Here is a 15854-nt window from a genome sequence, read left to right as displayed (position 1 = left end):
CACCTTCACATTCACGGTCAATTTAGGGCCACCAATTAGCCTAACCTGCATGCCTTTGGACTGTCGGGGAAACTGGAGGAAACCCACGCAGACACGGGGAGATCATGCAAACTCCACATAGAAAGGCCCTCGTCAGTCACTGGGCTTGAACCCAGGACCTTCTTGCTGTGAGGCGACAGTGCTAACCACTACACCACCATGCTGCCCCTATACAATATGCAATAAATAAAATAAACTCAAGAATACAAAAAAAAAAGAATACACACACATACACAAATGTACAGATATAAATCCGGGGCGGCACGGTGGTGTAGTGGTTAGCACTGTCGCCTCACAGCAAGAAGGTCAGGGTTCGAGCCCCGTGCCCGACGAGGGCCTTTCTGTGTGGATTTTGCATGTTCTCCCCGTGTCCGTGTGGGTTTCCTCTGGGTGCTCCGGTTTCCCCCACAGTCCAAAGACATGCAGGTTAGGTTAACTGGTGACTCTAAATTGACCGTAGGTGTGAATGTGAGTGTGAATGGTTGTCTGTGTCTATGTGTCAGCCCTGTGATGACCTGGCGACTTGTCCAGGGTGTACCCCGCCTTTCGCCCGTAGTCAGCTAGGATAGGCTCCAGCTTGCCTGCGACCCTGTAGAACAGGATAAAGCGGCTAGAGATAATGAGATGAGATGAGATATATAAATCCGACAAAATTATAATTCATCTCATCTCATTATCTCTAGCCGCTTTATCCTGTTCTACAGGGTCGCAGGCAAGCTGGAGCCTATCCCAGCTGACTACGGGCGAAAGGCGGGGTACACCCTGGACAAGTCGCCAGGTCATCACAGGGCTGACACATAGACACAGACAACCATTCACACTCACACCTACGGTCAATTTAGAGTCACCAGTTAACCTAACCTGCATGTCTTTGGATTGTGGGGGAAACCGGAGCACCCGGAGGAAACCCACGCGGACACGGGGAGAACATGCAAACTCTGCACAGAAGGGCCCTCGCCGGCCACGGGGCTCGAACCTTGACCTTCTTGCTGTATAATGTGTAATAATAATAATAATAATTATTATTATTATATACTCATCAATATCCTACAGAGAACCACTGATTCAGAAGTGCAGTGAATCCGCATGGACAAACTCATCCTAGAAATAAAAAATAAAACAAAACAGAAGGAGTTATGTGCATGAATTAGAGGAGTCAGAGAGTTGCTTTGCAGGCTTGTGTAAAGTTGCAGTGAGGTGTGTGCGGGTTTGGAGTGAGATTTGCTCATCAGATCGCTTTGTGCTTGCACTCGGTCCGAGTTGAAACAGTGAGAAACAGCTGGAGCCTCCAGTAAACAGCCTTAATTGGGGGGAAATTACTGAATGCGCAGACAGCGTGCGCGCGCTTCGGAGGCCGACAGTGTCCACTAGCTCCTCCCTCTTTGGACCTTGTGACAACAACAACTCATCCCAGAGCGCGCGCTGCACTTTTCGGCTCATTTTCTTCCTGTCACTCTCTCTCTCTCTCTCTCTCTCTCTGTCCCTCCCTCTCCCTCTCTCCCTCTCTCCTCCAGTCTCCAAATGGTTGTCCCGTCGCGCGCAGCCTAATTCATTAGACGCTTTTGATCATTCTTTTTTAAGGTGACTGTTGTCGGCGGAGCGCGCGCTGCTGTGGATTTCCATTCGAACCAACTCGCGCGCACTTTTTTTTTCTTTCTTTCTTTCTTTCTTTTGTTTTTTTTCTTCTCCCACTTTCTGAACTTTAACGCGTGCTCGAGCTGATCATGGCCGTACCGGCTGCTTTGATCCCCCCTTCCTCTCTGGTCCAGCCGTCTCCGATCTCCTCCTCCTCCTCCTCCTCCTCGGTGAACACTTCATCACCCTCGGCCACTTCGTCTCCGTGTCCGTCGGTGGCTCCGGGGGCTGCGAACCCATTCCGTTCGGAGCTGAGAGCCGCGGCAGGAAGCCCGGCCATACCGATCGCGGTCACTCCGACTCCCCTGGCGTCTAAGCCCGTGTACTCGACCCCATCACCCGTGGAGAACACCCCGCAGAATAACGAGTGTAAGATGGTGGAGCTGAGGGGCGCGCAGGTGGCCTCGTTCACTGTGGACGGACGGGAGCTCATCTGCCTCCCTCAGGCCTTCGATCTGTTCCTGAAGCACCTGGTCGGCGGGCTGCACACCGTCTACACCAAGCTCAAGCGGCTCGAGATCACGCCTGTGGTGTGCAACGTGGAGCAGGTGCGCGTGCTGCGCGGCCTCGGCGCAATCCAGCCCGGAGTGAACCGCTGCAAGCTCATCTCCCGCAAAGACTTCGAGACGCTCTACAACGACTGCACTAACGCCAGGTAAGCGCCTGCCAGCGCGCCGAGACCCGCGCACCGGGAGCTGCGACCCGACTCGGTTCTTCTCGCAGCTCCAAAAAAAAAAAAAAAACAAAAAAAACCAAACAGCTCCAACACTTCCCACTGACGGGTTAAAATGGGAAAGAAGTGCAGAGCTGCACAGAACCGACTCCGAACTCGCGAGCTCAACCGACCTGATGACGTAGAGGAGCCGTTTCCGCCGCGCTCAACTTCTGCACCACTGACACCAAATACACACCAAACATCAGTGTTACATTAACTTCTGCACCATTTATATAAAATACACACCAAACATCAGTGTTACATTAACTTCTGCGCCATTTATATAAAATACACACCAAACATCAGTGTTACATTAACTTCTGCACCATTTATATAAAATACACACCAGACATCAGTGTTACATTAACTTCTGCACCATTTATATAAAATACACACCAAACATCAGTGTTACATTAACTTCTGCTCCATTTATATAAAATACACACCAAACATCAGTGTTACATTAACTTCTGCACCATTTATATAAAATACACACCAAACATCAGTGTTACATTAACTTCTGCGCCATTTATATAAAATACACACCAAACATCAGTGTTACATTAACTTCTGCGCCATTTATATAAAATACACACCAAACATCAGTGTTACATTAACTTCTGCGCCATTTATATAAAATACACACCAAACATCAGTGTTACATTAACTTCTGCACCATTTATATAAAATACACACCAAACATCAGTGTTACATTAACTTCTGCGCCATTTATATAAAATACACACCAAACATCAGTGTTACATTAACTTCTGCGCCATTTATATAAAATACACACCAAACATCAGTGTTACATTAACTTCTGCGCCATTTATATAAAATACACACCAAACATCAGTGTTACATTAACTTCTGCGCCATTTATATAAAATACACACCAAACATCAGTGTTACATTAACTTCTGCGCCATTTATATAAAATACACACCAAACATCAGTGTTACATTAACTTCTGCGCCATTTATATAAAATACACACCAAACATCAGTGTTACATTAACTTCTGCACCATTTATATAAAATACACACCAAACATCAGTGTTACATTAACTTCTGCACCATTTATATAAAATACACACCAGACATCAGTGTTACATTAACTTCTGGACCATTTATATAAAATACACACCAGACATCAGTGTTACATTAACTTCTGTACCATTTATATAAAATACACACCAGACATCAGTGTTACATTAACTTCTGCACCATTTATATAAAATACACACCAGACATCAGTGTTACATTAACTTCTGGACCATTTATATAAAATACACACCAGACATCAGTGTTACATTAACTTCTGGACCATTTATATAAAATACACACCAAACATCAGTGTTACATTAACTTCTGGACCATTTATATAAAATACACACCAAACATCAGTGTTACATTAACTTCTGCGCCATTTATATAAAATACACACCAAACATCAGTGTTACATTAACTTCTGCGCCATTTATATAACATACACACCAAACATCAGTGTTACATTAACTTCTGCGCCATTTATATAAAATACACACCAAACATCAGTGTTACATTAACTTCTGCACCATTTATATAAAATACACACCAAACATCAGTGTTACATTAACTTCTGCGCCATTTATATAAAATACACACCAAACATCAGTGTTACATTAACTTCTGCGCCATTTATATAAAATACACACCAAACATCAGTGTTACATTAACTTCTGCGCCATTTATATAACATACACACCAAACATCAGTGTTACATTAACTTCTGCGCCATTTCTATAACATACACACCAAACATCAGTGTTACATTAACTTCTGCGCCATTTATATAAAATACACACCAAACATCAGTGTTACATTAACTTCTGCGCCATTTATATAAAATACACACCAAACATCAGTGTTACATTAACTTCTGCGCCATTTATATAAAATACACACCAAACATCAGTGTTACATTAACTTCTGCGCCATTTATATAAAATACACACCAAACATCAGTGTTACATTAACTTCTGCGCCATTTCTATAACATACACACCAAACATCAGTGTTACATTAACTTCTGCGCCATTTATATAAAATACACACCAAACCTCAGGGTTACATTAACTTCTACGCCATTTATATAAAATACACACCAAACCTCAGTGTTACATTAACTTCTGCGCTATTTATATAAAATACACACCAGACCTCAGTGTTACATTAACTTCTACGCCATTTATATAAAATACACACCAGACATCAGTGTTACATTAACTTCTGCGCCATTTATATAAAATACACACCAAACATCAGTGTTACATTAACTTCTGCGCCATTTATATAAAATACAGACCAAACATCAGTGTTACATTAACTTCTGCGCCATTTATATAAAATACACACCAAACATCAGTGTTACATTAACTTCTGCGCCATTTATATAAAATACACACCAAACATCAGTGTTACATTAACTTCTGCTCCATTTATATAAAATACACACCAAACATCAGTGTTACATTAACTTCTGCGCCATTTATATAAAATACACACCAAACATCAGTGTTACATTAACTTCTGCGCCATTTATATAAAATACACACCAAACATCAGTGTTACATTAACTTCTGCACCATTTATATAAAATACACACCAGACATCAGTGTTACATTAACTTCTGGACCATTTATATAAAATACACACCAGACATCAGTGTTACATTAACTTCTGTACCATTTATATAAAATACACACCAGACATCAGTGTTACATTAACTTCTGCACCATTTATATAAAATACACACCAGACATCAGTGTTACATTAACTTCTGGACCATTTATATAAAATACACACCAGACATCAGTGTTACATTAACTTCTGGACCATTTATATAAAATACACACCAAACATCAGTGTTACATTAACTTCTGCGCCATTTATATAAAATACACACCAAACATCAGTGTTACATTAACTTCTGCGCCATTTATATAACATACACACCAAACATCAGTGTTACATTAACTTCTGCGCCATTTATATAAAATACACACCAAACATCAGTGTTACATTAACTTCTGCGCCATTTATATAAAATACACACCAAACATCAGTGTTACATTAACTTCTGCGCCATTTATATAAAATACACACCAAACATCAGTGTTACATTAACTTCTGCGCCATTTATATAAAATACACACCAAACATCAGTGTTACATTAACTTCTGCGCCATTTCTATAACATACACACCAAACATCAGTGTTACATTAACTTCTGCGCCATTTATATAAAATACACACCAAACCTCAGTGTTACATTAACTTCTGCACCATTTATATAAAATACACACCAAACATCAGTGTTACATTAACTTCTGCGCCATTTATATAAAATACAGACCAAACATCAGTGTTACATTAACTTCTGCGCCATTTATATAAAATACACACCAAACATCAGTGTTACATTAACTTCTGCACCATTTATAGAAAATACACACCAAACATCAGTGTTACATTAACTTCTGCACCATTTATATAAAATACACACCAAACATCAGTGTTACATTAACTTCTGCACCATTTCTATAACATACACACCAAACATCAGTGTTACATTAACTTCTGCGCCATTTATATAAAATACACACCAAACCTCAGTGTTACATTAACTTCTGCACCATTTATATAAAATACACACCAAACATCAGTGTTACATTAACTTCTGCACCATTTATATAAAATACACACCAAACATCAGTGTTACATTAACTTCTGCGCCATTTATATAAAATACAAACCAAACATCAGTGTTACATTAACTTCTGCGCCATTTATATAAAATACACACCAAACATCAGTGTTACATTAACTTCTGCACCATTTATATAAAATACACACCAAACATCAGTGTTACATTAACTTCTGCGCCATTTATATAAAATACAAACCAAACATCAGTGTTACATTAACTTCTGCGCCATTTATATAAAATACACACCAAACATCAGTGTTACATTAACTTCTGCACCATTTATATAAAATACACACCAAACATCAGTGTTACATTAACTTCTGCACCACTGACACCAAATACACACTAAACATCAGTGTTACATTAACTTCTGCACCACTGACACCAAATACACACCAGACATCAGTGTTACATTAACTTCTGCACCACTGACACCAAATACACACTAAATATTAGTGTTACATTAACTTCTGCACCACTGACACCAAATACACACCAGACATCAGTGTTACATTAACTTCTGCACCACTGACACCAAATACACACTAAACATCAGTGTTACATTAACTTCTGCACCACTGACACCAAATACACACTAAACATTAGTGTTACATTAACTTCTGCACCACTGACACCAAATACACACTAAACATCAGTGTTACATTAACTTCTGCACCACTGACACCAAATACACACTAAACATCAGTCTTACATTAACTTCTGCACCACTGACACCAAATACACACTAAACATCAGTGTTACATTAACTTCTGCACGACTGACACCAAATGCACACTAAACGTCAGTGTTACATTAACGTCTACACCACTGACACCAAATACACACCAGAAACCAGTGTTACATTAACTTCTGCACGACTGACACCAAATGCACACTAAACGTCAGTGTTACATTAACGTCTGCACGACTGACACCACATACACAGTAAACGTGTTACATTAACTTCTGCACCACTGACACCAAATACACACTAAACGTCTTTGTTACATTAACTTCTGCACCACTGACACCAAATACACACCTAAACATCAGTGTTATATTAACTTCTGCACCACTGACACCAAATACACACCTAAACATCAGTGTTACATTAACTTCTGCACCACTGACACCAAATACACACCAAATATCAGTGTTACATTAACTTCTGCACCACTGATGTAAAATACACACTAAACATCAGTGTTGGATTAACTTCTGCACCACTGACACCAAATACACACTAAACATCAGTGTTACATTAACTTCTGCACCACTGACACCAAATACACACTAAACATTAGTGTTACATTAACGTCTGCACCACTGACACCAAATACACACTAAACATCAGTGTTACATTAACTTCTGCACCACTGACACCAAATACACACTAAACATTAGTGTTACATTAACGTCTGCACCACTGACACCAAATACACACTAAACATCAGTGTTACATTAACTTCTGCACCACTGACACCAAATACACACCAGACATCAGTGTTACATTAACTTCTGCACCACTGACACCAAATACACACTAAACATTAGTGTTACATTAACTTCTGTCCACTGACACCAAATACACACCAGACATCAGTGTTACATTAACTTCTGCACCACTGACACCAAATACACACTAAACATTAGTGTTACATTAACTTCTGTCCACTGACACCAAATACACACCAGACATCAGTGTTACATTAACTTCTGCACCACTGAGACCAAATACACACTAAACATTAGTGTTACATTAACTTCTGCACCACTGACACCAAATACACACCAGACATCAGTGTTACATTAACTTCTGCACCACTGACACCAAATACACACTAAACATTAGTGTTACATTAACTTCTGCACCACTGACACCAAATACACACCTAAACATCAGTGTTACATTAACTTCTGCACCACTGACACCAAATACACACCAAATATCAGTGTTACATTAACTTCTGCACCACTGATGTAAAATACACACTAAACATCAGTGTTGGATTAACTTCTGCACCACTGACACCAAATACACACCAAATATCAGTGTTACATTAACTTCTGCACCACTGATGTAAAATACACACTAAACGTCAGTGTTACATTAACTTCTGCACCACTGACACCAAATACACACTAAACATTAGTGTTACATTAACGTCTGCACCACTAACACCAAATACACACTAAACATCAGTGTTACATTAACTTCTGCACCACTGACACCAAATACACACTAAACATTAGTGTTACATTAACGTCTGCACCACTGACACCAAATAAACACTAAACATCAGTGTTACATTAACTTCTGCACCACTGACACCAAATACACACCAGACATCAGTGTTACATTAACTTCTGCACCACTGACACCAAATACACACTAAACATTAGTGTTACATTAACTTCTGTCCACTGACACCAAATACACACCAGACATCAGTGTTACATTAACTTCTGCACCACTGACACCAAATACACACTAAACATTAGTGTTACATTAACTTCTGTCCACTGACACCAAATACACACCAGACATCAGTGTTACATTAACTTCTGCACCACTGAGACCAAATACACACTAAACATTAGTGTTACATTAACTTCTGCACCACTGACACCAAATACACACCAGACATCAGTGTTACATTAACTTCTGCACCACTGACACCAAATACACACTAAACATTAGTGTTACATTAACTTCTGCACCACTGACACCAAATACACACTAAACGTCAGTGTTACATTAACTTCTGCACCACTGACACCAAATACACACTAAACGTCAGTGTTACATTAACTTCTGCACCACTGACACCAAATACACACTAAACATTAGTGTTACATTAACTTCTGCACCACTGACACCAAATACACACTAAACGTCAGTGTTACATTAACTACTGCACCACTGACACCAAATACACACCAGACATCAGTGTTACATTAACTTCTGCACCACTGACACCAAATACACACTAAACATTAGTGTTACATTAACTTCTGCACGACTGACACCAAATGCACACTAAACGTCAGTGTTACATTAATGTCTGCACCACTGACACCAAATACACACCAGACATCAGTGTTACATTAACTTCTGCACCACTGACACCAAATACACACTAAACATTAGTGTTACATTAACTTCTGCACGACTGACACCAAATGCACACTAAACGTCAGTGTTACATTAATGTCTGCACCACTGACACCAAATACACACCAGACATCAGTGTTACATTAACTTCTGCACCACTGACACCAAATACACACTAAACTTCTTTGTTACATTAACTTTTGCACCACTGACACTAAATACACACCAGACATCAGTGTTACATTAACTTCTGCACCACTGACACCAAATACACACCTAACCATCAGTGTTACATTAACTTCTGCACCACTGACACCAAATACACACTAAACGTCAGTGTTACATTAACTTCTGCACCACTGACACCAAATACACACCTAACCATCAGTGTTACATTAACTTCTGCACCACTGATGTAAAATACACACTAAACATCAGTGTTACATTAACTTCTGCACCACTGATGTAAAATACACACTAAACATCAGTGTTACATTAACTTCTGCACCACTGACACCAAATACACACTAAACGTCAGTGTTACATTAACGTCTGCACCACTGACACCAAATACACACCTAAACATCAGTGTTACATTAACTTCTGCACCACTGACACCAAATACACACTAAACATCAGTGTTGCATTAACTTCTGCACCACTGACACCAAATACACACCTAAACATCAGTGTTACATTAACTTCTGCACTGCTGACACCAAATACACACCTAAACATCAGTGTTGCATTAACTTCTGCACTGCTGACACCAAATATACACCTAAACATCAGTGTTGCATTAACTTCTGCACCACTGACACCAAATACACACCTAAACATCAGTGTTACATTAACTTCTGCACTGCTGACACCAAATATACACCTAAACATCAGTGTTACATTAACTTGTGCACCACTGACACCAAATACACACCAAATATCAGTGTTACATTAACTTCTGCACCACTGACACCAAATACACACCAGACATCAGTGTTACATTAACTTCTGCACCACTGACACCAAATACACACCAGACATCAGTGTTACATTAACTTCTGCACCACTGACACCAAATACACACTAAACGTCAGTGTTACATTAACTTCTGCACCACTGACACCAAATACACACTAAACATTAGTGTCACATTAACGTCTGCACCACTGACTCCAAATATACACTAAACATCAGTGTTACATTAACTTCTGCACCACTGACACCAAATACACACCAGACATCAGTGTTACATTAACTTCTGCACCACTGACACCAAATACACACGAAACATTAGTGTTACATTAACTTCTGCACCACTGACACCAAATGCACACAAAACGTCAGTGTTACATTAACTTCTGCACCACTGACACCAAATACACACCAGACATCAGTGTTACATTAACTTCTGCACCACTGACACCAAATACACACTAAACATTAGTGTTACATTAACTTCTGTCCACTGACACCAAATACACACCAGACATCAGTGTTACATTAACGTCTGCACCACTGACACCAAATACACACTAAACATTAGTGTTACATTAACTTCTGCACCACTGACACCAAATACACACTAAACATCAGTGTTACATTAACTTCTGCAACACTGACACCAAATACACACTAAACGTCATTGTTACATTAACGTCTGCACCACTGACACCAAATACACACCAGACATCAGTGTTACATTAACTTCTGCACCACTGACACCAAATACACAGTAAACTTCTTTGTTACATTAACTTCTGCACCACTGACACCAAATAGACACCAGACATCAGTGTTACATTAACTTCTGCACCACTGACACCAAATACACACCTAACCATCAGTGTTACATTAACTTCTGCACCACTGACACCAAACCCACACCAAATATCAGTGTTACATTAACTTCTGCACCACTGACACCAAATACACACCTAACCATCAGTGTTACATTAACTTCTGCACCACTGATGTAAAATACACACTAAGCATCAGTGTTACATTAACTTCTGCACCACTGATGTAAAATACACACTAAACATCAGTGTTACATTAACTTCTGCACCACTGACACCAAATACACACTAAACGTCAGTGTTACATTAACGTCTGCACCACTGACACCAAATACACACCTAAACATCAGTGTTACATTAACTTCTGCACCACTGACACCAAATACACACTAAACATCAGTGTTGCATTAACTTCTGCACCACTGACACCAAATACACACCTAAACATCAGTGTTACATTAACTTCTGCACTGCTGACACCAAATACACACCTAAACATCAGTGTTGCATTAACTTCTGCACTGCTGACACCAAATATACACCTAAACATCAGTGTTGCATTAACTTCTGCACCACTGACACCAAATACACACCTAAACATCAGTGTTACATTAACTTCTGCACTGCTGACACCAAATATACACCTAAACATCAGTGTTACATTAACTTGTGCACCACTGACACCAAATACACACCAAATATCAGTGTTACATTAACTTCTGCACCACTGACACCAAATACACACCAGACATCAGTGTTACATTAACTTCTGCACCACTGACACCAAATACACACCAGACATCAGTGTTACATTAACTTCTGCACCACTGACACCAAATACACACTAAACGTCAGTGTTACATTAACTTCTGCACCACTGACACCAAATACACACTAAACATTAGTGTCACATTAACGTCTGCACCACTGACTCCAAATATACACTAAACATCAGTGTTACATTAACTTCTGCACCACTGACACCAAATACACACCAGACATCAGTGTTACATTAACTTCTGCACCACTGACACCAAATACACACGAAACATTAGTGTTACATTAACTTCTGCACCACTGACACCAAATGCACACAAAACGTCAGTGTTACATTAACTTCTGCACCACTGACACCAAATACACACCAGACATCAGTGTTACATTAACTTCTGCACCACTGACACCAAATACACACTAAACATTAGTGTTACATTAACTTCTGTCCACTGACACCAAATACACACCAGACATCAGTGTTACATTAACGTCTGCACCACTGACACCAAATACACACTAAACATTAGTGTTACATTAACTTCTGCACCACTGACACCAAATACACACTAAACATCAGTGTTACATTAACTTCTGCAACACTGACACCAAATACACACTAAACGTCATTGTTACATTAACGTCTGCACCACTGACACCAAATACACACCAGACATCAGTGTTACATTAACTTCTGCACCACTGACACCAAATACACAGTAAACTTCTTTGTTACATTAACTTCTGCACCACTGACACCAAATAGACACCAGACATCAGTGTTACATTAACTTCTGCACCACTGACACCAAATACACACTAAACATCAGTGTTACATTAACTTCTGCACCACTGACACCAAATGCACACTACACATCAGTGTTACATTAACTTCTGCACCACTGACACCAAATACACACCAAATATCAGTGTTACATTAACTTCTGGACCACTGATGTAAAATACACACTAAACATCAGTGTTGGATTAACGTCTGCACCACTGACACCAAATACACACTAAACATTAGTGTTACATTAACTTCTGCACCACTGACACCAAATACACACTTAACATCAGTGTTACATTAACTTCTGCACCACTGACACCAAATACACACTAAACATTAGTGTTACATTAACATCTGCACCACTGACACCAAATACACACTAAACATCAGTGTTACATTAACTTCTGCACCACTGACACCAAATACACACCAGACATCAGTGTTACATTAACTTCTGCACCACTGAGACCAAATACACACTAAACATTAGTGTTACATTAACTTCTGTCCACTGACACCAAATACACACCAGACATCAGTGTTACATTAACTTCTGCACCACTGACACCAAATACACACTAAACATTAGTGTTACATTAACTTCTGCACCACTGACACCAAATACACACTAAACATCAGTGTTACATTAACTTCTGCACCACTGACACCAAATACACACCAAATATCAGTGTTACATTAACTTCTGCACCACTGATGTAAAATACACACTAAACATCAGTGTTACATTAACTTCTGCACCACCGACACCAAATACACACTAAACGTCAGTGTTACATTAACTTCTGCACGACTGACACCAAATGCACACTAAACGTCTGTGTTACATTAACGTCTGCACCACTGACACCAAATACACACTAAACATCAGTGTTACATTAACTTCTGCACCACTGACACCAAATACACACCAGACATCAGTGTTACATTAACTTCTGCACCACTGACACCAAATACACACTAAACATCAGTGTTACATTAACTTCTGCACCACTGACACCAAATACACACCAAATATCAGTGTTACATTAACTTCTGCACCACTGATGTAAAATACACACTAAACATCAGTGTTACATTAACTTCTGCACCACCGACACCAAATACACACTAAACGTCAGTGTTACATTAACTTCTGCACGACTGACACCAAATGCACACTAAACGTCTGTGTTACATTAACGTCTGCACCACTGACACCAAATACACACTAAACATCAGTGTTACATTAACTTCTGCACCACTGACACCAAATACACACCAGACATCAGTGTTACATTAACTTCTGCACCACTGACACCAAATACACACTAAATATCAGTGTTACATTAACTTCTGCACCACTGACACCAAATACACACTAAACATCAGTGTTACATTAACTTCTGCATTGCTGATGTAAAATACACACTAACCATTACTGTTTCATAAACCTCTGCAAAACTGCCACCAAGTACACTAAATATTGTGTTAGATTCATTTTTACTTCACTTACACAATGTACACTGCTAAACAGTGTGTTAGATTAATTTATAAGCCACTGGCACAAGAAACACAGCTAAACATGATTGTCCTGGATTAACTTTTATAGACTAGCACTGAAACAACAGCATGTTACATCACTGACACAAAGTACACAGCTGAACAACAGTGTGTTTAAGATTAACTTTTACAATCGTCATTTGCGTCCAGCTGGACCTTTATAAATAAGCACTGTGTAAATAACACTAGCTTTGTTGCTGTGCATGTTGCCCAGAATATTTTATAAACTGGATATAAAGTGTAGTTTAGTATATGATCTCAAACTCATTCGCAGGATTTGGGAAGGACGTGTCAGGGGCTGTGTTCACAACTGACGAGCAAAGAAGCGATAACGACAGTCTTATAAATGAGTAATAGTTAATAGTAACAGTTGGCACGATATTTTAACCCCAAGTTAAGCCTGAGTCTGTTTTCATGCTGTGATATAAACATGTCCCTTAAAAAAAAAAAAAAAAAAAATATATATATATATATATATATATATATAATATATATATTATATATATATATTATATATATATAATGAACACTTACACATTGAATAAGGGGACCTCAGTAGCTAGTTCTCTAACTAATTAGTGAATTACTATACTTTATGCATTTATTTACATTGAGTAATTTAATTAATGTATAACATTCAACCGATAATTCTCTCGTTATGCTTTACAATGTAAAAAAAAAAAAAAACTTTCATTACATGGTTAAATTCTTCACTCAATGTTTACTCACGTTTACTAAATGTTTATTAAATATTGTGATACGTGATCTCCCAGTACATTCATTTATTCCTAGTGTTGGCATTTTTCTTCTTTCTTTCCTTCTTTTTTTTTTAAACTTCATTCAGGAGAAAGTGCTTGTGGTCAGTAAGTGCATACTGTCAATAGTAAGGGAGGATTCATTGCCTCCAGCTCATTTTAAGTAGTGGAAACATAGATTACTGTTAAGTGGGTGCAAGACATGTGACCTTTCTCCTTAAATAACTTTTATCTAATTGTAAGTCAAAAACATAACAATAATAATAATAATAATAATAATAATAATAATAATAATAATAATAGTTCAATTTTTCAATAAGCCAAATGTTATTCAAGCAGAAAGGTCACGTCTTGTTTTTGTTATTGCTAGTGTAATTCATTTATTAATATTCCCTCCTACTAATAATAAACTTATTGGTGTATATGCACAGCAAAATAAAAAAAATCTAATATTTCTGAGCTTCATACACTACAGGATACTGGTCTCTCATATACTGGCCCTGTTATGCCTTGACCCATGTCGTGTTTTTAGTAATATGTTTAATTGCATTTTTTTTCCCGTAAACATGAAGCCTGGAAAAGAAAAAAAAAAGAAACCTAAATGGGTGCTTTTCACCACACATCATGCCTTTATCTTTGGGATATCTGACCAGATCAGTGCATCGACAGTGAGGATCATTCTGTTTATGAGAGCTGGAACTTAAAGCTGTGGGGCCTCAATCCTCAGTCCACTCAGACCTTCTGTGGTCACACAGTGATAGAGTGTGTGATTTGAACTCTGAGGTTGGCACTGAGAGTGGCCAGCGATGGGGTTAAAGGATAATGCAGTGCTACATATTGCTTTAATGACGCTAAAGTGCTCGTCTATTACTGCTGCACGGCGAGGCCTGTAATGGTCTCTGAAAGCACCTGGTAGTGCCGGTGT

General features: G+C 38.9%; 1 protein-coding gene across 3 annotated transcripts in view; it reads left to right on the top strand.

The window, feature by feature from the left end:
* The first annotated feature begins 1532 nt into the window (after window positions 1-1532).
* The window catches only part of dachd (dachshund d), a 214958-nt gene continuing 200636 nt past the window's right edge, over window positions 1533-15854 (top strand). For all 3 annotated transcript variants that reach the window (XM_060929535.1, XM_060929534.1, XM_060929533.1), the window contains exon 1: window positions 1533-2329. In XM_060929535.1, coding sequence (XP_060785518.1) covers window positions 1764-2329 — 566 coding nt within the window. In that variant the 5' untranslated portion in view covers window positions 1533-1763. The remainder of the gene's footprint in view (window positions 2330-15854) is intronic.

The sequence above is a fragment of the Neoarius graeffei genome, chromosome 9 (genome assembly GCF_027579695.1).
Source record: "Neoarius graeffei isolate fNeoGra1 chromosome 9, fNeoGra1.pri, whole genome shotgun sequence".
Lineage (NCBI taxonomy): Eukaryota > Metazoa > Chordata > Actinopteri > Siluriformes > Ariidae > Neoarius > Neoarius graeffei.
Note: the sequence above shows the minus strand (reverse complement) of the source record. Positions and strands in the feature narration are given on the sequence as shown.